A 22,488-nucleotide genomic window follows, 5' to 3' on the forward strand; every position below is an offset into this window, starting at 1 on the left:
CATTCTGTATGTTGTCTGTTTACTCTCTTGATAGTTTCTTTTGCTGTGCAGAAGCTCTTGCATTTAATTAGATCCCATTTGTCAATTTTTGCTTTTGTTGAGATTGCTTTTGGTGTCTTTGTCAGGAAATCTTTGCCTATTCCTGTGTCTAGGATGGTGTTGCCTAGGTTGTCTTCCAGGGTTCTTATAGTTTTGGGTTTTACCTTTAAGTCTTTAGTCTATCTTGAGTTGATTTTTGTATATGGTGTAAGGAAGGGGTCCAGCTTCAATCTTCTGCAGATGGCTAGCCAGTTATCCTAGCACCATTTGTTGAATAGGAATTCTTTTCCCCATTGCTTATTTTTGTCGAAGATCAGATGGTCATAGGTGTATGGCCTTATTTCTGGGCTCTCTATTCTGTTCCATTGGTCTATGTGCCTGTTTTTGTACCAGTACCATGCTGTTTTGGTTACTGTAGCCCTGTAGTATAGTTTGAAGTCAGGTAATGTGATGCCTCCTTCTGTGTTCTTTTTGCTTAGGATTGCCTTGGTTATTCAGGTTCTTTTTTGATTCCATATGAATTTTAAAATAGTTTTTCCTAGTTCTGTGAAGAATGTCATTGGTAGCTTAATAGTAATAGCACTGAATCTATAAATTGCTTTGGGAAGTGTGTCCATTTTAATGATATTTATTCTTCCTATCCATGAGCATGAGATGTTTTACCGTTTTTTTGGTGTCATCTCTGATTTCTTTGAACAGTGTTTTATAATTCTCACTGTACAGATCTTTCACCTCCCTGGTTAGCTGTATTCCTAGTTGTTTTATTCTTTTTGTGGCAATTGTGAATAGGATTGCCTTCCTGATTTGGCTCCCAGCTCTTGTTGGTGTATAGGAGTGCTGGTGATTTTTGTACATTGATTTCGTATCCTGAAACTTTGTTGAAGTTATTTATCAGCTGAAGGAGCTCCTCGGCCAAGACTATGGGGTTTTCTAAATATAGAATCATGTTGTCTGCAAACAGGGATAGTTTGACTTTTTGACTTCCTTTCTTCCTATTTGTATGCTCTTTTTTCTTTCTTTTGCCTGATTGCTCTGGCTAGAACTTCCAATACTATGTTTAATAGGATTAGTGAGCAAAGGCATCCTTGTTTTGTGCTGGCTTTCAAGGGGAATGCTTTTGCCCATCCAGTATGATGTTGGCTGTGGGTTTGTTGTAGATGGCTCTTATTATTTTGAGGTATGTTCCTTCAATACCTAGTTTATTGAGAATTTTTAACATAAAGGGGTGTTGATTTTATTAAAGCCTTTTCTTCATCTATTGAGATAATCATGTGGTTTTTGTCTTTAGTTTTGTTTATGTGATGAATCATATTTATTGATTTGCATGTGTTGAACCAACTTTGCACCCCGGGATGAAGCCTACCTGATCATGGTGGATTAGATTTTTGATGTGCTGCTGGATTTGTTTTGCAGGTATTGTGTTGAGGATTTTTGCATTAGTGTTCATCAAGAATATTGGCCTGACATTTTCTTTTTTTGTTAAGCTGACACTTTTTAGTTTGATGCCACCCCATTTGTCTGGTTTGCTTTTGTTGCCTGTGCTTTTGGGGTCATATCCAAAAAATCATTGCTCAGAAGCTTAATTGTCAAGAAGCTTTTCCCTTTGTTTTCTTCTAGTAGTTTTACAGTTTCAGGTCTTGTGTTTAAGTCTTTAATCCATTTTAAGTTGATTTTGTGTATGGTTTGGGATAAAGGCCTAATTTAATCCTTTTGAATATGAATATCGAGTTCTCCCCACACCATTTGTTGAAGAGAATGTCCTTTCTCCTTTGCATATTCTTGGCACCTTTATTGAAGATCAATTGACCATAAATGCATAGTTTTATTTCTAGCCTCCCTGTTCTGTTCCATTGGTTGATGTGTCTGTTTTTATGCCACCACCTTGCTGTTATGATTACTAGAGCTTTCTTGACACGGTATGTTTTGAGATCAGGAATTATGATGCCTCTAGTATTTTTTTCTTGAGGATTGCTTTGGCTATTTGGGGACTTTTGTGGTTCTATATAAATTTTAGTATTTTTTTCTATTTTTGTAAAAAAAAAGTCATTGGGATTTTGATAAGGATTGTACTGAATCAGAAGATTGCATTAATACTCCAATCCATGAACATAGCATATCTTTCCATTTATTTTTGTCTTAACTTCCTTAATCAATGTTTTATAGTTTCAGTGTAAATGTTTTTCACCTCTCTGGTTAAATTTACTCTTAGGTATTTTTTTTGATGCTATTGTAAATGAGATTGTTTCTTGATTTCTTTTTCAGATAGTTCATTGTTAGTGTATAGAAGCACTATTGATTTTTTACACTGATTTTGGAACCCGTAACTTTACTGAATTTATTCATTAGTTCTAGTAGTTATTTTTTGGTGGAGTCTTTAGGGTTTTAAAAATATATTTATATATATATATGTTTTTATATTTGTATCATTTTAAGTGTAAACAGAGACAAATTTCCTTTTTTTATATCTGATTTGGGTCTCTTTCATTTATTTTTCTTTCCTAATTGCTGTGACCAGGACTTCCGGTACTATGTTACATAGAAGTAGTGAGAGTGGGCATCCTTGCCTTTTTCCTCATTTTAGTGGTAAAGCTTTCAATTTTTCACCATTGAGTATAATGTTTGTTGTGGGCTTGTCATATATGGCCTTTATCATATTGAGGTACATTCCTTCTGTAGCGAATTTATTGAGAGTTTTTATTATAAAAGAATGTTGAATTTTGTCAAATGCTTTTTTTTTGCGTATATTGAGATGATCATGTGGTTTTAGTCCTTCATTCTGTTAATGTGATATGTCACATTAATTGATTTGCATATGTGGACTCATCCTTGCATCTTGCATCCCAGGGATAAATCACACTTGATCATGGTTATTATCTTTTTATCTTTTTTTTTTTTTTTTTTTTTTAACAGAGTCTCGCTCTGTTGCCCAGGCTGGAGTGCAGTGGCATTATCTCGGCTCACTGCAAGCTCCACCTCCCAGGTTCATGCCATTCTCCTGCCTCAGCCTCCTGAGTAGCTGAGACTATAGGCGCCCACAACCACGCCCTGCTAATTTTTTTTTTTTTGTATTTTTAGTAGAGATGGAGTTTCACCATGTTAGCCAGGATGGTCTTGATCTCCTGACCTCATGATCCACCCATCTCAGCCTCCCAAAGTGCTGGGATTACAGGTGTGAGCCACCACACCTGGCTGGTTATTATCTTTTTAATGTGCTATTAAATTCAGTTTGCTAGTATTTTGTTGAAGATTTGTGCATCTATGTTTATCAGCGATATTGACCTATAATTATATCTTGTAGAATTTTTGTCTGGCTTTGGTATCAGGGTAATGCTGGACTCAAAATAAATTTGGAAGTGTTCCTTGCTCTTCAGTTTTTTTTACATGAGTTTGAAAAGGATTGACATTAATTCATTTTTTTTTTTGAGATGGAGTTTTGCTCTTGTCGCCCAGGCTGGAGTGCAATGGCACAATCTCGGCTCACTGCAACCTCTGCCTCCTGGGTTCAAGTGATTCTCCTGCCTCAGCCTCCCAAGTAACTGGTATTACAGGTGCTCACCACCACACCCGACTAATTTTTGTATTTTTAGTAGAGACAGTGTTTCACCATGTTGGCCAGGCTGGTCTCAAACTTCTGACCTTAAGTGATCCACCCACCTTGGCCTCCCAAAGTACTGGGATTACAGGCATAAGCCACTGCGCCTGGCAACATTAATTCTTTAAATGTTTGCATTCACCTATGAAACATCAGGTCCTGGGCTTTTCTTTGTTGGGAGGTTTTGGATTACTGGTTCAATCTCCTTACTTATTACTGGTCTTTTCAGATTTTTAAATTTCTTCTTGACTCAGTCCTGGTAGGTTGTATTTTTCTAGGATTTTATCCATTTCTTCCGGTGTATCTAATTTTTTGGCATTAAATATTCATAGTTATCTCCCATGATCCTTTGTATTTTGGTGGCATCTGTTGTAACGCCTCCTCTTTCATTTCTGATTTTATTTACTTGAGTTTTTTTTCTTTAGTTTAGCTAAAGGTTTGTCAATTTCATTTATCTTTTTAAAAAAGCAACTCTGGCTGGGTGTGGTGGCTCACACCTGTAATCCCAGCTCTTTGGAGGCTGAGGTGGGGGGATGGTTTGAACCCAGGAGTTTGAGACCAGCCTGGGCAACATAGTGAGACTCCACCTTTATAAAAATAGATAAAAAAGCAACTCTTAGTTTTATTGACATTTTCTATTGTTTTTCTAGCCTCTATTTGATTTATTTCTGGTTTGATCTTTATCATTTTATTTCTCATGCTGACTTTGAGCTTAGCTTTTTTTCTTTTCTTTTTCTATTTTCTTGATGTGTAAAGTTAGGTTGTTTCTTTCCTTCCTTCCTTTCTTCCTTCCCTCCTCCCTTTCTTCCTTCCTTCCTTCCCTCCTTCCTTCCTATCAAAATTAAAGTTGTGTTTTTATTTTTATTATAAATGGAATGCAACATCATGTAGAAATCAGAAAACACAAACATATTATAAGAATAAAAGAAAAAATTTCCATACCACTAGAAATGATCAATCAATATTTAGGTGATTTTTAATGTAGGTGTTTAACTCTATGAAATTCCCTCTTAAATCTGCTTTTTCTGCACCCAATAAGTTTTGGTATGTTGTGTTTTCATCATCATTTTTCTTAAGATTTTTTTGATTTCTCTTTTGATTTCTTCTTTGACCCACTGGATGTTCGGTAATGTGTTGTTTAATTTTCACCTGTTTTTGACTTTTTAAATTTTCCTCTTGTTGATTTCTAGTGTCATAACCATTGGGTCAGAAAAAATACTTGATATGATTTATTTATTTATTTATTTATTTATTTATTTGAGATGGAGTCTTGCTCTGTCACCCAGGCTGGAGTGCAGTGGCATAGTCTTGGTTCACTGCAACCTCTGCCTCCCGGGTTCAAGCAATTCTCCTGCCTCAGCCTTCTGAATAGCTGGGATTACAGGTGGCCGCCACCAAGTCTGGCTAATTTTTGTATTTTTAGTAGAGATGGGGTTTCACCACATTGGTCAGGCTGGTCTTGAACACCTGACCTCAAGTGATCTGTCCACCTTGGCCTCCCAGAGTGCTGGGATTACAGGTGTGAGCCGCTGTGCCTGGCCAATACTTGATATGATTTAAATCTTGAATTTCTTAAGACTTGTTTTGTGGCCTAACATATGATCTACTTAGAAAATGTTCCACATGTGCTTGAAAATACTGTGTATTCTGCTGCTATTGAATGGAAAGTTCTGTACATGTCTGTTAGATCCATCTGGTCTATAGTATTATCCAAGTCTGCTGTTTCCTTGTTGATTTTCTGTCTGGATGATCTAACTATTGTTGAAAGTGGGATATTGAAGTTCCCTACTATTATTAGAATATAATAATGGTAATACTATTATTGTATTGCTGCCTACTTCTCCCTTTAGTTCTGGTAATATTTGCTTTATGTATTTAGGTGCCCTGATGTTGGGTGCATATATATTCACAATTGTTACATTCTCTTGGTTAATTGACTTATTTATCATTATATGATGACTTTCTTTGTCTCTTGTGGAAGTTTTAACATAAGGTCTGTTTTTTCTGATATAAGCATAGTCCTCCCTGATCTCCCTTGGTTATCATTTGCATGGAATATATTTTTCCATCCTTCCACTTTCAGCCTATGTGTGATCTTAAATCTAAATTGAGTTTCTTATAGGCAGCATATAGTTGGATTTTAAAAAATCCATTCAGCCACTCTATGTCTTTTGACTGGCGAATCTAATCCATTTACGTATAAAGTAATGATTGGCAGGTAGGGACTATTATTGCTATTTTGTTTATTGATTTCTGACTGCTTTATAATTCCTTTGTTCCATTCTTCCTCTCTTGCTGTCTTCCTTTGTTATTTGATTTTTTTTTTGTAGTGATATGTTTTGATTCCTTTTTCTATGTTTGGTGTATCTACCACAGTTTTTTTTTTCTTCGTGGATACCATGAAGCTTACATAAAACATCTTATAGTTATAACAGTCTATGCCAAGCTAATAACAACTTTGACCACATACGAAAACTTGACCCTTTAACTTCTCCTCCCCACACATTTTACATTAATGTCACACTTTACCAGTTAATTTGCATTAAAGGTGCAAAGATAAAGTTTAAGAGTTTTTCACCCAATGGTTCTGGAACATTTGGACATTCATAGTAAAAAAATAAAAATAAACCTCCATTCATACCTTATGCCATGTAAAAATTAGTTCAAAATAAGCAATTTCTTAAAAAGTTTAACATACAGTTACCATAGCAGAAATTCCACTCCTAAGCCTTTTTTTTTTTTTTTTTTTTTTGAGACGGAGTCTCACTCTGTTGCCCAGGCTGGAGTGCAGTGGCGCGATCTCGGCTCACTGCAAGCTCCGCCTACTGGGTTCACGCCATTCTCCTGCCTCAGCCTTCCGAGTAGCTGGGACTACAGGCGCCAGCCACCAGGCCTGGCTAATTTTTCTATATTTAGTAGAGACAGAGTTTCACCGTATTAGCCAGGATGTCGATCTCCTGACCTCGTGATCAGCCTCCCAAAGTACTGGAATTACAGGCGTGAGCCACTGTGCCCGGCCTCCTAAGCCTTTACTTAAGAGAAATGAAAACAGATGTCCACATGAAAACCTGTATGCAAACGTTTCTGGTCGCTCTATTAATAATCACCCCTTAGAAAAAAATCCAAAATGTCCTTCAACTAAGGAATGGATAAACCAACTGTGGCACACCCATACAATGGGAATACTAATCAGCAATAAAAGAGAGCAAATTACTAATACGTGCGACAACACAGATGAATCTTAAAAGCATTATTGTAGGTGAAAGAAGCCGAATTAAAAAGGCCACATACAATATAATTCCATTTATATGACATTGCAGAAAAGCCAATAAGGGCAGAAAACAGTTGAGTGGTTGCCAGATGTTGGTAGTTGGAGGGGAGAGATAGACTATGATGGGGCATGAGGGAATATTTTGGGGATGATGAAACTATTTTCTTTTTTGGCTGTGGTGTTGGTTATATGACTTTATTTATTGTTTTTGCAACAGAGTCTTGCTCTGTCGCCCAGGCTGGAGTGCAGTGGCATGATCTCAGCTCACTGCAACCTCCACCTCCTGGGTTCAAGTGATTCTCCTGCCTCAGCCTCCCAAGTAGCTGGCCCTTGCCATCACGCCCAGCTAATTTTTGTATTTTTAGTAGAGATGGGGTTTCACCATGATTTCCAGGCTGGTCTCGAACTCCTGACCTCAGGTGATCCACCCGCCCTGGCCTCCCAAAGTGCTGGGATTACAGGCATGAGCCACTGCATCTGGCCGGTTATATGACTTTATATGTTTGTCAAAACTCATAAAACTATGTACTAAAAGGCTGAATTTTATTGTATGTAAACTCTTCCCCAATAAATCTGACCTAAAAAACAATCAAATTCTGTTGACTCTAGGATAAAGCTTAAATACCTGTATGAGTTATCAATGAGTCTTCCCTCAATGGTGTATGAGGCAGAAATCATGTTGCAGAGCCGTGGCATTATGTCCCCTGCACATTCCCTTCCTAGAACTTGTCCCAGTTTGAAATGGCTGTGCACATCTCCCTGTTAATCCATCAGTTACTCTCCTCCCCTCCACCGGGCTGCACTGAGGGCCCTGGAAGGCACTGTGTCTCTACTACCCAGCCGTGTGCTTAGCGATAAGGAACACTTGTTTGTTGAATGAACGAATAAATGAATAAATGAATGGATGATTAAATTGATGAATTTTATGGATGAATTCTACATATTGACCTTGAAGATATTTCTTAATATCACAACAAATATTCAAATAACAAATAACAAAGTTATTTTTAATCTAAACCAGTTATTAGCCTTATTAGAGTGCCAACTTTGACTTTTTACCTCCCTAAAGATTCCCAATATATTGCAAGGGTGGTATTCTGTCTTCTCTTCTGGAATTTTCTATCTGTATTTTCCAACCCAAATCCTTCTTTGCTGCCTTAATAATCTCCCAGAAATACCATCTGGGGTAAATCCTCACTCACTGCCTATTGACTCTACTATAGGCTTCTTTATTTTTTATCTTTTAAATTATTAAAAAATATATATACACTTAGAGATTGGAGTCTTGCTCTGTTGCGCAGGCTGGAGTGCAGTGGTGACAAAGCTCACTGCAGCCTTAAACTCCTTGGCTCAAGGGATCCTCCCACTTCAGCCCCCCGAGTAGCTGGGATTACAGGCAGAAACCATTCTGCCAGGCCTATTATATAGGTTCCTTCATCTGGCAGCACATTCAATGATAATTTATCATGAACCATATAGAAGATCACATCTGCTCCAGAGGGATTCCCCCAGCAGGCATAACTTTTCTTCAGAGAGAGAAAACCCCCACATCTGCTTTAGGTGGGAAGAGGTGTGTGATTATGGTCCTGTCTCTTTCAGATCGGCGCCTACTTCGGGGCCTCCCTCTGCTCCGTGGACGTGGACAGCAACGGCAGCACCGACCTGGTCCTCATCGGGGCCCCCCATTACTACGAGCAGACCCGAGGGGGCCAGGTGTCCGTGTGCCCCTTGCCCAGGGGGGTGAGTGGAGATGGGACCTGGGCTGGGTGGGGCCCGGTGTGGGTGGAGGGGTCACTTGGGTTGGGGCCTGATACTGTTTGTGTTTAGCAGAGGGCTCGGTGGCAGTGTGATGCTGTTCTCTACGGGGAGCAGGGCCAACCCTGGGGCCGCTTTGGGGCAGCCCTAACAGTGCTGGGGGACGTGAATGGGGACAAGCTGACGGATGTGGCCATTGGGGCCCCAGGAGAGGAGGACAACCGGGGTGCTGTTTACCTGTTTCATGGAACCTCAGGATTTGGCATCAGCCCCTCCCATAGCCAGGTGAGACCTGGTCACTGTCCTTGTCATGACAGCAGCCTCTTTGTTGATCTTTCTCCTTCTAATTCAGTGTGCCCACAGCTGCCAGATAAGTTCTCACAGTACTCCTTTCAGAACCTTCAAAAATGATAACATGTGGCTGGGCCTGGTGGCTCACGCCTGTAATCCCAGCACTTTGGAAGGCTGAGTTGGGAGGATTGTTTAAGCCCAGGAGTTCAAGACCAGTCAGGGCAACATAGTGAGAACCCATCTCTCCAAAAAAAAAAAAAAAAAAAAAAATTAGCCAGATGTGGTGGCACACACCCATGGTCCCAGCTACTCTGGTGGAGGCTGAGGCTGGAGGATTGCTTGAGCCTGGGTACTCACTGCAGCCAGAGTGACAGAGTCAGACTTGCACATGCATGCGCGCACGTGCACACACACACACACTTCACAGAAATCTCAAAGACTCTTAGTTCCAGATTGATTATTTCTACAGCAATAGAAAGTGCATGATAGCCTCATCACCCCCACTTTGCAGATGAGTAGATCCAGGCCCAGCGATGGCAAATGGCAAGCTAGCAGTATTGGGATGCAGGCATTCCTTTCTTCTGAATCTCGGTCCTGGTAAGGTGACCAAGAGCTCTAGTTTTCCTAGCTCTGTCCCAGATTTAGCACTGAAATTCCACATCCTGGGAAACCTATGCGGTTGGCCACCTTACGGGATTGCACACTTCACAGATGTGGAATTGTGCAGTCACACGCGCCCCTCTCTCAGAAGGGCCCTGTTCTTGGCTTAATGCTCTGCTATTGCCGTCTTCAATTCTTAGTAATTTTTCAACAAGGGGTCCTACATTTTTTTGCACTGGGTTTTGCAAAGCACGGAGCCTATCCTGATGACTTGTCACCTTATATTCTGGCCCTGACAACTGTTTTCCTCTGTAAGTTGGCTTTCTGTCTTCTGCCAGGTGGAGCCCACTGTCTGGAGGGACCCTTACAGTCTGGTTCCATCTTCCCTGTGTCATATTCTTTCCCACCATAGCCACCTGAGACCATCTAGTCTTCTGGCCTCTGGTCTCTGGGTTTTTACCAGCCTTACATTTTTCTTTCTTTATGTTTAAGAATTTTTTTATTGTGGTAAGAGCACTTAACATGAGACCTATCCTTTTAACAGATTTTAAAATGTACAATGTAATACTGTCATCTATTGGTGCAGTGTTGTACAGCGGACCTCTTGAACTTCATCTTGCATATTGAAAATGTATACCCATTGATTAGCAACTCCTCATTGTTCTCCAGCCTCTGGCAGCCACCATTATATTCTTTGCTTCAATGAGTTTGGCTATTTTATTTTTTTTTAGTTTTTGAGACAAAGTTTCAGTCTGTCGCCCAGGCTGGAGTGCAGTGGCACAATCTCGGCTCACTGCAACCTCTACCTCCTGGGTTCAAGCGATTCTCCTCTCTCAGCCTCCCAAGTGGCTGGGATTACAAGCCTGCACCACCATGCCTGGCTAATTTTTGTATTTTTTGTAGAGACTGGGTTTTGCCATGTTGTCCAGGCTGGTCTTGAGCTTCCGGGCTCAAGTGATCCACCTGCCTTGGCCTCCCAAAGTGCTGGGATTAAAGGTGTGAGCCACCACACCCCGCCAGTTTGGCTATTTTACATAACTCATATAAGTGAAACCACACCATATTCAACCTTTGGTGACTGGCTTATTTCACGTAGAATAATGTCCTCCAGGTTCATCCATGTTGTCACAAATGAAAGAATATCTTTCTTCTTCTTCTCTTCCTCCTCCTCCTCCTCCCCCCCCTCCTCCTCTTCCTCCTCACCCTCCTCCTCCTCCTCCTCTTCTCCTCCTCCTCCTCCTCCTTCTTCTTCTTTTTTTTTGACAAAGTCTTGTTCTGTCACACAGGCTGGAGGGCAGTGGTGCAAACACGGCTCCCGGAAGCCTTAACCTCCTGGGCTCAAGCGACCCTCCCACCTCAGTCTCCTGAGTAGCTGGGACTGTGGGCCCATGCCACCATGCCTGTCTAATTTATTTTTATTTTTTGTAGAGATGGGGTCTCCCTATGTTGCCCAGGCTGATGTCTTTCTTTTTTAAGGCTGAATAATATCCCACTGTATGTATATACCACATTTAAAAAAATCCATCATTTCCTGGTAGAGAGGGAAGGAAAAATCCCTCATCTGTTGATAGGCATTTAGGTTGTTTTCACATCCTGGCTATTGTGAATAGTGCTGCAATGAACATGGGCATGTTCATATCTCTTTAAGATCATAATCCCAATTCCTCTGGATAAATAACCAGAAGTGGGATTATTAAATCATATGGTAGTTCTATTTCTAATTTTTTGAGGAACTTCCATACTGTTTTCCCTAGGAGCTGCACCATTTTGCATTCTCGCCAACAGTGTGCAAAGGTTCTGATTTTTCCATGTGTTTACGAACACGTGTCTTTTGTTTTTTTGACAATAGCCAAGCTAGCAGGTGTGCAAGTGATATTTCATTGTGGCTTTGATTTGCATTTCCCTGATGATTAGTGATGCTGAGCATCTTTTCATGTATGTATTGGGCATTTTTGTGTCTGAAAAAAATGTCTCTTCAAGCCCTTAAGCTTATTTTTAAATCAGGTTATTAAGGCCGGGCGCAGCAGCTCATGCCTGTAATCCCAGCACTTTGGGAAGCCGAGGCGGGCATATCACCTGAGGCTGGGAGTTCAAGACCAGCCTGGCCAACAGGGTGAAACTTCATCTCTACTAAAAATACAAAAATTAGCCGGGCTGTGGTGGTGCATGCCTGTAATCCCAGCTATTCCAGAAGCTGAGACGGGAGAATCACTTGAACCCGTGAGGCGGAGGTTGCAGTGAGCCGAGATTGTGCCACTGCACTCCAGCCTGGGAGACAGACGGAGATCTTGTCTCAAAAAAAGAGAAAAGTTATTAGATTTTTTGCTATTGAGTTGTATAAGTTCACTATATATTTTGGAGATTAACGCCTTATCAGATACATGGTTTGCAAATACTCTCTCCCATTCTGTAGGTTATATTTTACTCTGCTTATTCTTGCCTTTGCTGTGTAGAAGTCTCACTTGGTTTGATGCAGTCAGGCTTGGTTATTTTTGTCACCTGTACTTTTGGTGTCATAGCCATAAACTCATTGCTCAAACCACCATCTTTATAGCTTCTCCCCTGAGTTTTATTCTAGATGTTTTACTTTTTCATTGAAGTCTTTAATTCATTTTGAATTGATTTTTGTGTATGGTATAAGAGTCAAGTTGCATTCTCTTGCATTTGTATATCCAGTTTCCCAATACCATTTGTCTAAGAGAGTATCCTTTACCCATTGTGTGTTCTTGGCATTATTTAGGAGAATCAGTTGGACCCATATGGATGGGTTTATTTCTGGGCTCTGTATTCTGTTCCATTTGTCTATATGTCTATCTTTATGCTAGTACCATACTATTTTAAGTACTATAACTTTGTCATTTATATATATAATCCTGCATTTTATTAGAGTCAAATAACATTAAATGAAAGACACATATTAGTTTTAGAAAATCCATTGATGTTGCCCAATTTGGCACATACTTGTAAAAGCAAGGCTTATTAGCTCATATATTTGGAACTAAAAAATATTTGAAGTTGATCGCGGCACAATGAATCCTCAATTTCCAGAGTACTAGAGATGATTATGTACAAAAATCCAGTGAAACTTATTTTACTAATTTACCAGTTCTATATCACTCCTAAATTTCCCTAAAAATATGGCTTTATAAAAAGTAGTGTTCTATAATTCACAAATATGAAGAGTTTTATTATAATTTGAGTATGAACTGTGTATCACCCATATCATGGCTTCAGAAAACTATTGCTTTTCTTACTAACTTATTTAAGGTTTCACTACATGAATCAGTACGCAGAACTCACTATGTTGTAACTATGATCTGTAATGATAAAAATATAGAACCTCTTTGACTTTAATCTAAAAAAGTCACCTTATCATAAAACAGTGTTAACATAATCAAGAATTAACCCTGACAAATAAATAAACCACTTATTTTGGCTTTTAAAAATAGCTCATGCTCATGGTTCTTTCAAAATGATGTTGTAGCTACCGTCTTTTCTAACAAAGGAATATTTTCATCATAGCAACCATTTCTGAGCCAAAAATAAACCACACTAAAAACAGAAGAAAATTCTCAGTGTAGAAAGGAAAAGGCTCATCTGTTGTGCAATAGCAGGCGTCGGGCTCTGTGAGTGCTTTTCAGACATCCTCAATCAACCCAACTAGAGGCACTATTGAGTTTATCCAGTAAGTGCACCGTGCAATCTAGTGCTGTGAAGGCATTACTTAATTAGCCAAAGGAAGAACAATCTTTTCTTTTTTTCTTTCTTTTCTTTTCTTTTCTTTCTTTCTTTCTTTTTCCTTCTTTCTTTCTTTTTCTTTTTTCTTTCTTTCTCTCTCTCTCCCTTTCTTTTCTTTCTTTCTTTCCTTTCTTTCTTTCTTTCTTTCTCTTTCTTTCTTTCTTTCTTTCTTTCTCTCTCTCTCTTCTTTCTTTCTTTCTTTTTCTTTCTTTCTTTCTTTCCTTCCTTCCTTCCTTCCTTCCTTCCTTCCTTCCTTCCTTCCTTCTTTCTTTCTCTCTGTTTCTTTCTCTTTCTCTTTCTTTTTATTTTTTTGAGACAGGGTCTCCCTCTGTTGCCCAGGCTGGAGTGCAGTGACGAGATCATGGCTCACTGCAGTCTTGACACCCAGGCTCAAGCAATTCTCCCTTCTCAGCCACCCAAGTAGCTGAGACTATAGGTGTGCACCCCCACACTTGGCTAATTTTTCAATTTTTTGTAGAGATGAAGTCTCACTATGTTGGCCAGGCTGGTCTTCTGGCCTTAAGCCATCCTCCTGCCTCGGCCTCTCAAAGTGTTAGGATTACAGATGTGAGCCACTGCACCCAGCCAAAGCAGTCTTTAAGTTATGTACCAGTAATTTATATAGCTTTTCTAAAATTTAAGAAAGTACTGAATGGCCTATAGTTATTATCTAAAATTTAAGCAAGTACTGAGTGGACTATAATCATTATATGATTTTTAAAAAATTTTCAGTAGCTTTTGGGGTACAAGTGCTTTTTGGTTACATGAATGAATTCTATAGTGGTGAATTCTGAGATTTTAGTGCACCTGTCATCAAAGCAGCATACACTGTACCAAATATATAGTCTTTTGTCTCTTACCTCCTCCCAGACTCCCCTTCCCCAAGTCCTCAAAGTCTGTTATATCACTCTTGTCTTTGCATCCTTATAGTTTAGTTCCCACTTATAAATGAAAACATATATTTAGTTTTCCATTCCTGTGTTACTTCAGTAATGGCCTCCAGTTCTATCCAAGTTGCTGCAAAATACATTATTTTGTTCCTTTTTATGGCTGGGTAGGACTCTGTGGTGTGTGTGTATATATATATATATATATATATATACACACACATATGTATATGTATATATACACACACATATATATATAACTTTTTTTATCCACTCATTGGTCGACGGGTACCACAGGTTGGTTCCATATCTTTGCAATTGTGAATTGTGCTGCTATAAACATGCATGTTCATGTATCTTTTTCATATAATGACTTCTTTTCCTTTGGGTAGATACCCAGTAGTGGGATTACTGAATCAAATGGTAGATCTACTGTTAGTTATTTAAGGAATCTCCATACTGTTTTCCATAGAGGTTGTGCTAATTTACATTCCCACCAGCAGTGTAAAAGTGTCCCCTTTTCATCACATCCATGCCAGATCTATTGTTTTTTGACTTTTTAGTTATGGCCATTCTTGCAGGAGTAAGGTGGTATTTTATTGTGGTTTTAATTTGCATTTCCTTGATGATTAGTGATGTTGAGCATTTTTTTCATATATTTATTGGCCATTTGTATATCTTCTTTTGAGAATTGTCTATTCATATCCTTTGCCCACTTTTTGATGGAATTATTTGTTTTTTCGTTGCCGATTTGTTTGAGTTTCTTGTAGATTCTGGATAGTAGTCCTTTGTCAGATGCATAGTTGGCAAATATTTTCTTGTATTCTGTGGGTTGTCTGTTTGTTCTGATGATTATTTCTTTTGCTGTGCAGAAGCTTTTTGGTTTAATTAGGTCCCATTTATTGGTTTTGTTGCATTTGCTTTTGGGGTCTTGGTCATGAATTCTTTGCCTAGGCCAATGTCCAGAAGAGTTTTTCCAATGTTATCTTGTAGAATTGTTATGGTTTCAGGTCTTAGATTTCAGTCTTTGATCCATCTTGAGTTGATTTTTGTATAAGTTGAGAAAAGGGAATCCGGTTTCATTCTTCCATGTGTGATTTGCCTGTTTTCCCAGCACCATTTACTGAATAGGGTGTCCTTTTCCCAATTTATGTTTTTGTATGCTTTGTAAAAGATCAGTTGACTGTAAGTATTTGGTTTTATTTCTGGGTTCTTTATTTTGTTCCATGGGTCTAAGTGCCTATTTTTATATGAGTACCATGCTGTTTTGGTAACTATAGCCTTGTAGTATAATTTGAAGTCTGGTACTGTGATGCCTCCAGATTTGTTCTTTTTGCTTAGTATTGCTTTGGCTATTTGGGCTCTTTTTTTTTTTTTGTTCCATATGAGTTTTAGGATTGTTTTATTCTAGTTATGTGAAAAATGATGTTGGTATTTTGATGGGAATTGCATTGAATCTGTAGATTGGGCAGTATGGTCATTTTCAGAATATTGATTCTTCCTATCCATGAGCATGGGATATATTTCCATTTGTTTGTGTCATCTATAATTTATTTCAGCAGTGTTTTGTAGTTTTCCTTGTAGGGAGCTTCACCTCCTTGGTTAACTATATTCCTAGGCATTTTATTTTATTTTTGTAGCTGTTATAAAAGGGATTGAGTTCTTGATTTGATTCTCAGCTTTGTCGTTGTTGGTGTATAGCAGTGCTACTGATTTGCATACATTGATTTTGTAACCTGAGACTACTGAAATTGTTTATCAGATCTAGGAATCTTTTGGATGAGCCTTTAGGATTTTCTAGGTAAACGATCATATCGTTGGCAAACAGCTCTAGTTTGACTTCCTGTTTTCCAATTTGGACCCCTTTATTTCTTTCTCTTGCCTGATTGATTTGGCTGGGACTTTCAGTACTGTGTTGAATACAAGTGCTGAAAGTGGGCATTCTTGTCTTGTTCCAGTTCTTAGTGAGAATGCTTTCAACTTTTCCCCCTTCAATATGAAGTTGGCTGTGCGTTTGTCAGATATGGCTTTTATTATTTTGAGATAAGCCCCTTCTATGTCTAATTTATTGAAAGCCTTTTTTTTATCATAAAAGGATGCTGGATTTTATCAAATGCTTGCTCTGCATCTGTTGAGATGATTATGTAGTTTTCTTCTTTAATTCTGTTTATGTGATGTATCACATTTATTGACTTGCGTATATTAAACCACTCCTGCGTCCTTGGGATGAAACAGACTTGATCATGATGTATTATCTCTTTGATGTACCGTTGGATTTGGTTAGCTAGTATTTTGTTAAGGATTTTTGCTTCTATATTCATCAGGGATACTGTTCTGTAGTTTTCTTTTTTTTTGTTATGTCCTTTTCTGGTTTTGATATTAGTGTGATACTGGCTTTATAGAATGATTTAGGGAGGATTACCTCTTTCTCTATGTTTTGGAATAGCATCATAGCATTAGTACCAACTCTTTGAACGTCTGTTAAAATTCAGCTGTGAAACCTGCTGGTCCTGGGCTCCTTCTGATTCGATCTCGCTGCTTGTTATTGGTCTGTTCATGGTATCTATTTCTTGCTATAGCTATTATATGATTAATCCAAGGTACCAAAAAGCGTTTTTGAATGATTTAGCAGGCCATCCTTTTTCCTTGTGTCCTAATGAGGAATTTTTTTGATGCTTCATAATTCTCTTAACAAGGAATTTTAGCTCCTCCTCCATCATTTTGTAAAATAATGATGATAATTTAAAACTTCCAACAACATATTAAATTTTCAAAATTAACCAACTAAAAGCTACAAAAATCTCAAAGTTTGAGTTTTAAACTGAATATTTGAAGCTAATGTAGAAATTTTTGATAAGAATATCAGTGCAGACATATAAAACTCAAAGCTTCACAGCTAATGGCAATGTCTATTAGCATTTTTAAGAGTGCTAAGGCAAGGTACTCTTTTTTTTCTTTTTGAGATGGAGAATTTTGCCCTGTTGCCCATGCTGGAGTACAGTGGCATGATCTTGGCTTACTGCAACCTCTGCCTCCTGGGCAAGAGATTCTTTTGCCTCAGCCTCCTGAGTAGCTGGGATTATAGGCGTGCACCACCATGCCCAGCTAATTTTTGTATTTTTAGTAGAGATGGGGTTTCACCATGTTGGCCAGTCTGGTCTCAAACTACTGACCTTGTGATCTGCCCATCTCAGCATCCCAAAGTGCTGGGATTACAGTCATGAGCCGCCATGTCTGGCCGCAAAGTACTCTTAATGGCTTTTAAATCATGTTTAACAGAGAGTTTACACAAGTCAGTCCAATGTAGTTAGTGTTAGTGTCCAATAATATGTGAACATCCTTCAAGACAATTGCTGCTACATTTTCAATATAATTATTAATTGTTGTCTGAAAAACACACATAAATGCAAGTGAGATTAAAAGCTGTGTCACAAAAGAAAAAAAAGAAAAGACCAGTACCATGCTGTTTTGGTTACTGTAGCCTGGTAGTATAGTTTGAAGTCAGGTAGCGTGATGCCTCTAGCTTTGTTCTTTTGGCTTAGGATTGACTTGGCGATGCGGGCTCTTTTTTGGTTCCATATGAACTTTAAAGTAGTTTTTTCCAATTCTGTGAAGAAAGTCATTGATAGCTTGTTGGGGATGGCATTGAATCTATAAATTAGCTTGAGCAGTATGGCCATTTTCACGATATTGATTCTTCCTACCCATGAGCATGGAATGTCCTTCCATTTGTTTGTATCCTCTTTTATTTCATTGAGCAGTGGTTTGTAGTTCTCCTTGAAGAGGTCCTTCCCATCCCTTATAGGTTGGATTCCTAGGTATTTTATTCTCTTTGAAGCAATTGTGAATGGGAGTTCACTCATGATTTGGCTCTCTGTTTGTCTGTTATTGGTGTATAGGAATGCTTGAGATTTTTGCACATTGATTTTGTATCCTGAGACTTTGCTGAAGTTGCTTATCAGCTTAAGGAGATTTTGGGCTGAGACAATGGGGTTTTCTAAAATACAATCATGTCATCTGCAAACAGGGACAATTTGACTTCCTCTTTTCCTAATTGAATGCACTTTATTCCCTTCTGCTGCCTGATTACCCTGTTGAGAACTTCCAACACTATGTTGAATAGGAGTGGTGAGAGAGGGCATCCCTGTCTTGTGCCAGTTTTCAAAGGGAATGCTTCCAGTTTTTGTCCATTCAGTATGATATTGGCTGTGGGTTTGTCATAGATAGCTCTTATTATTTTGAGATACGTCCCATCAGTACCTAATTTATTGAGAGTTTTTAGCATGAAGGGTTGTTGAATTTTGTCAAAGGCCTTTTCTGCATCTATTGAGATAATCATGTGGTTTTTGTCTTTGGTTCTGTTTATATGCTGGATTACGTTTATTGATTTTCGTATGTTGAACCAGCCTTGCATCCCAGGGATGAAGCCCACTTGATCATGGTGGATAAGCTTTTTGATGTGCTGCTGGATTCGGTTTGCCAGTATTCTATTGAGGATTTTTGGATCAATGTTTATCAAGGATATTGGTCTAAAATTCTCTTTTTTTGTTGTGTGTCTGCCAGGCTTTGGTCTCAGGATGATGCTGGCCTCATAAAATTAGTTAGGGAGGATTCCCTCTTTTTATATTGATTGGAATAGTTTCAGAAGGAATAGTACCAGCTCCTCCTTGTACCTCTGGTAGAATTCGGCTGTGAATCCATCTGGTCCTGGACATTTTTTGGTTGGTAAGCTATTAATTATTGCCACAATTTCAGAGCCTGTTATTGGTCTATTCAGAGATTCAACTTCTTCCTGGTTTAGTCTTGGGAGAGTGTATGTGTCGAGGAATTTATCCACTTCTTCTAGATTTTCTAGTTTATTTGCGTAGAAGTGTTTATAGTATTCTCTGATGGTAGTTTATATTTCTGTGGGATCGGTGGTGATATCCCCTTTGTCATTTTTTATTGCGTCTATTTGATTCTTCTCTCTTTTCTTCTTTATTAGTCTTGCTAGTGGTCTATCAATTTTGTTGATGTTTTCAAAAAACCAGCTCCTGGATTCATTGATTTTTTGAAGGGTTTTTGTGTCTCTATTTCCTTCAGTTCTGCTCTGATCTTAATTATTTCTTGCCTTCTGCTAGCTTTTGAATGTGTTTGTTCTTGCTTCTCTAGTTCTTTTAATTGTGATGTTAGGGTGTCAATTTTAGATCTTTCCTGCTTTCTCTGGTGGGCATTTAGTGCTATAAATTTCCCTCTACATACTACCTTGAATGTGTCCCAGAGATTTTGGTATGTTGTGTCTTTGTTCTCATTGGTTTCAAAGAACATCTTTATTTCTGTCTTCATTTTGTTATGTATCCAGTAGTGATTCAGGAGCAGGTTGTTCAGTTTCCATGTAGTTGAGTGGTTTTGAGTGAGTTTCTTAATCCTGAGTTCTAGTTTGATTGCACTGTGGTCTGAGAGACAGTTTGTTATAATTTCTGTTCTTTTACATTTGCTGAGGAGTGCTTTACTTCCAACTATGTGGTCAATTTTGGAATAGGTGTGGTGTGGTGCTGAAAAGAATGTATATTCTGTTGATTTTGGGTGGAGAGTTCTGCAGGTGTCTATTAGGTCCGCTTGGTGCAGAGCTGAGTTCAATTCCTGGATATCCTTGTTAACTTTCTGTCTCGTTGATCTGTCTAATGTTGACAGTGGGGTGTTAAAGTCTCTCATTATTATTGTGTGGGAGTCTAAGTCTCTTTGTAGGTCACTAAGGACTTGCTTTATGAATCTGGGTGCTCTTGTATTGGGTGCATATATATTTAGGATAGTTAGTTCTTCTTGTTGAATTGATCCCTTTACCATTATGTAATGGCCTTCTTTGTCTCTTTTGATCTTTGTTGGTTTAAAGACTGTTTCATCCGAGGCTAGGACTGCAACCCCTGCCTTTTTTTGTTTTCCATTTGCTTAGTAGATCTTCCTCCATCCCTTTATTTTGAGCCTCTGTGTGTCTCTGCACGTGAGATGGGTTTCCTGAATACAGCACACTGATGGGTCTTGACTCTTTATCCAATTTGCGAGTCTGTGTCTTTTAATTGAAGCATTGAGCCCATTTACATTTAAGGTTAGTATTGTTATGTGTGAATTTGATCCTGTCATTATGATGTTAGCTGGTTATTTTGCTCGTTAGTTGATGCAGTTTCTTCCTAGCCTTGATGATCTTTACAATATGGCATGTTTTTGCAGTGGCTGGTACCGGTTGTTCCTTTCCATGTTTATTGCTTCCTTCAGGAGCTCTTGTAGGGCAGGCCTGGTGGTGATAAAATCTCTCAGCATTTGCTTGTCTGTAAAGTATTTTATTTCTCCTTCACTTATGAAGCTTAGTTTGGCTGGATATGAAATTCTGGTTGAAAATTCTTTTCTTTAAGAAGGTTGAATATTGGCCCCCACTCTCTTCTGGCTTGTAGAGTTTCTGCCAAGAGATCAGCTGCTAGTCTGATGGGCTTCCCTTTGAGGGTAACCCGACCTTTCTCTCTGGCTGCCCTTAACATTTTTTCCTTCATTTCAACTTTGGTGAATCTGACAATTATGTGTATTGGAGTTGCTCTTCTCGAGGAGTATCTTTGTGGTGTTCTCTGTATTTCCTGAATTTAAATGTTGGCCTTCCTTGCTAGATTGGAGAAGTTCTCCTGGATAATACCCTGCAGAGTGTTTTCCAACTTGGTTCCATTCTCCCTGTCACTTTCAGGTACACCAATGAGATGTAGATTTGGTCTTTTCACATAGTCCCATATTTCTTGGAGGCTTTGTTCGTTTCTTTTTATTCTTTTTTCTCTAAACTTCTCTTCACGCTTCATTTCATTCATTTGATCTTCCATCACTGATACCCTTTCTTCCAGTTGATCGCATCGGTTACTGAGGCTCGTGCATTCGTCACGTAGTTCTCGTGCCGTGGTTTTCAGCTCCATCAGATCCTTTAAGGACTTCTCTGCATTGATTATTCTAGTTATCCATTACTCTAATTTTTTTTCAAAGTTTTTAACTTCTTTGCCATTGGTTCGAACTTCCTCCTTTAGCTCAGAGTAGTTTGATCTTCTGAAGCCTTCCTCTCTCAACTCGTCAAAGTGATTCTCCGTCTAGCTGTGTTCCGTTGCTGGTGAGGAGCTGCATTCCTTTGGAGGAGGAGAGGCGCTCTGATTTTTAGAGTTTCCGGTTTTTCTGCTCTGTTTTTTCCCCATCTTTGTGGTTTTATCTACCTTTGGTCTTTGATGATGGTGACATACAGATGGGTTTTTGGTGTGGATGTCCTTTCTGTTTGTTAGTTTTCCTTCTAACAGTCAGGACCCTCAGCTGCAGGAGATATAGACCAATGGAACAGAACAGAGCCCTCAGAAATAATGCCGCATATCTACAACTATTTGATCTTTGACAAACTTGACAAAAAGAAGAAATGGGGAAAGGATTCCTTATTTAATAAATGGTGCTGGGAAAACTGGCTAGCCATATGGAGAAAGCTGAAACTGGATCCCTTCCTTACACCTTATACAAAAATTAATTCAAGATGGATTAAAGACTTACATGTTAGACCTAAAATCATAAAAACTCTAGAAGAAAATCTAGGCAATACCATTCAGGACATAGGCATGGGCAAGGACTTCATGTCTAAAACACCAAAAGCAATGGCAACAAAAGCCAAAATTGACAAATGGGATCTAATTAAACTAAAGAGCTTCTGCACAGCAAAAGAAACCACCATCAGAGTAACCAGGCAACCTACAGAATGGGAGAAAATTTTTGCAACCTACTCATCTGACAAAGGGCTAATATCCAGAATCTGCAATGAACTCAAACAAATTTACAAGAAAAAACAAACCCATCAAAAAGTGGGCAAAGGATATGAACAGACACTTCTCAAAAGAAGACATTTATGCAGCCAAAAAACACATGAAAAAATGCTCATCATCACTGGCCATCAGAAAAATGCAAATCAAAACCACAATGAGATACCATCTCACACCAGTTAGAAAGGTGATCATTAAAAAGTCAGGAAACAACAGGTGCTGGAGAGGATGTGGAGAAATAGGAACACTTTTACACTGTTGGTGGGAATGTAAACTAGTTCAACCATTGTGGAAGTCGGTGTGGCAATTCCTCAAGGATCTAGAACTAGAAATACCATTTGACCCAGCCATCCCATTACTGGGTATATACCCAAAGGATTATAAATCATGCTGCTATAAAGACACATGCACACGTATGTTTATTGCGGCACTATTCACAGTAGCAAAGACTTGGAACCAGCCCAAATGTCCAACAATGATAGACTGGATTAACCAAATGTGGCACATATACAC

The 22,488-nt window shown here is 38.8% G+C and overlaps 1 protein-coding gene across 3 annotated transcripts in view; it reads left to right on the forward strand.

Annotated features, from left to right (window-relative positions):
• The window catches only part of ITGAM (integrin subunit alpha M), a 76,617-nt gene that overhangs the window by 33,529 nt on the left and 20,600 nt on the right, over positions 1–22,488 (forward strand). Inside the window, exons 13-14 of one of the 3 annotated variants that reach the window (XM_054454551.1) lie at positions 8,502–8,642; positions 8,730–8,942. In XM_054454551.1, the coding sequence (XP_054310526.1) occupies positions 8,502–8,642; positions 8,730–8,942 (354 nt within the window). The remainder of the gene's footprint in view (positions 1–8,501; positions 8,643–8,729; positions 8,943–22,488) is intronic. The other 2 variants (XM_054454552.1, XM_054454553.1) reach the window with 2 other exon arrangements.

This window comes from Pongo pygmaeus, chromosome 18, assembly GCF_028885625.2.
Source record: "Pongo pygmaeus isolate AG05252 chromosome 18, NHGRI_mPonPyg2-v2.0_pri, whole genome shotgun sequence".
NCBI lineage: Eukaryota > Metazoa > Chordata > Mammalia > Primates > Hominidae > Pongo > Pongo pygmaeus.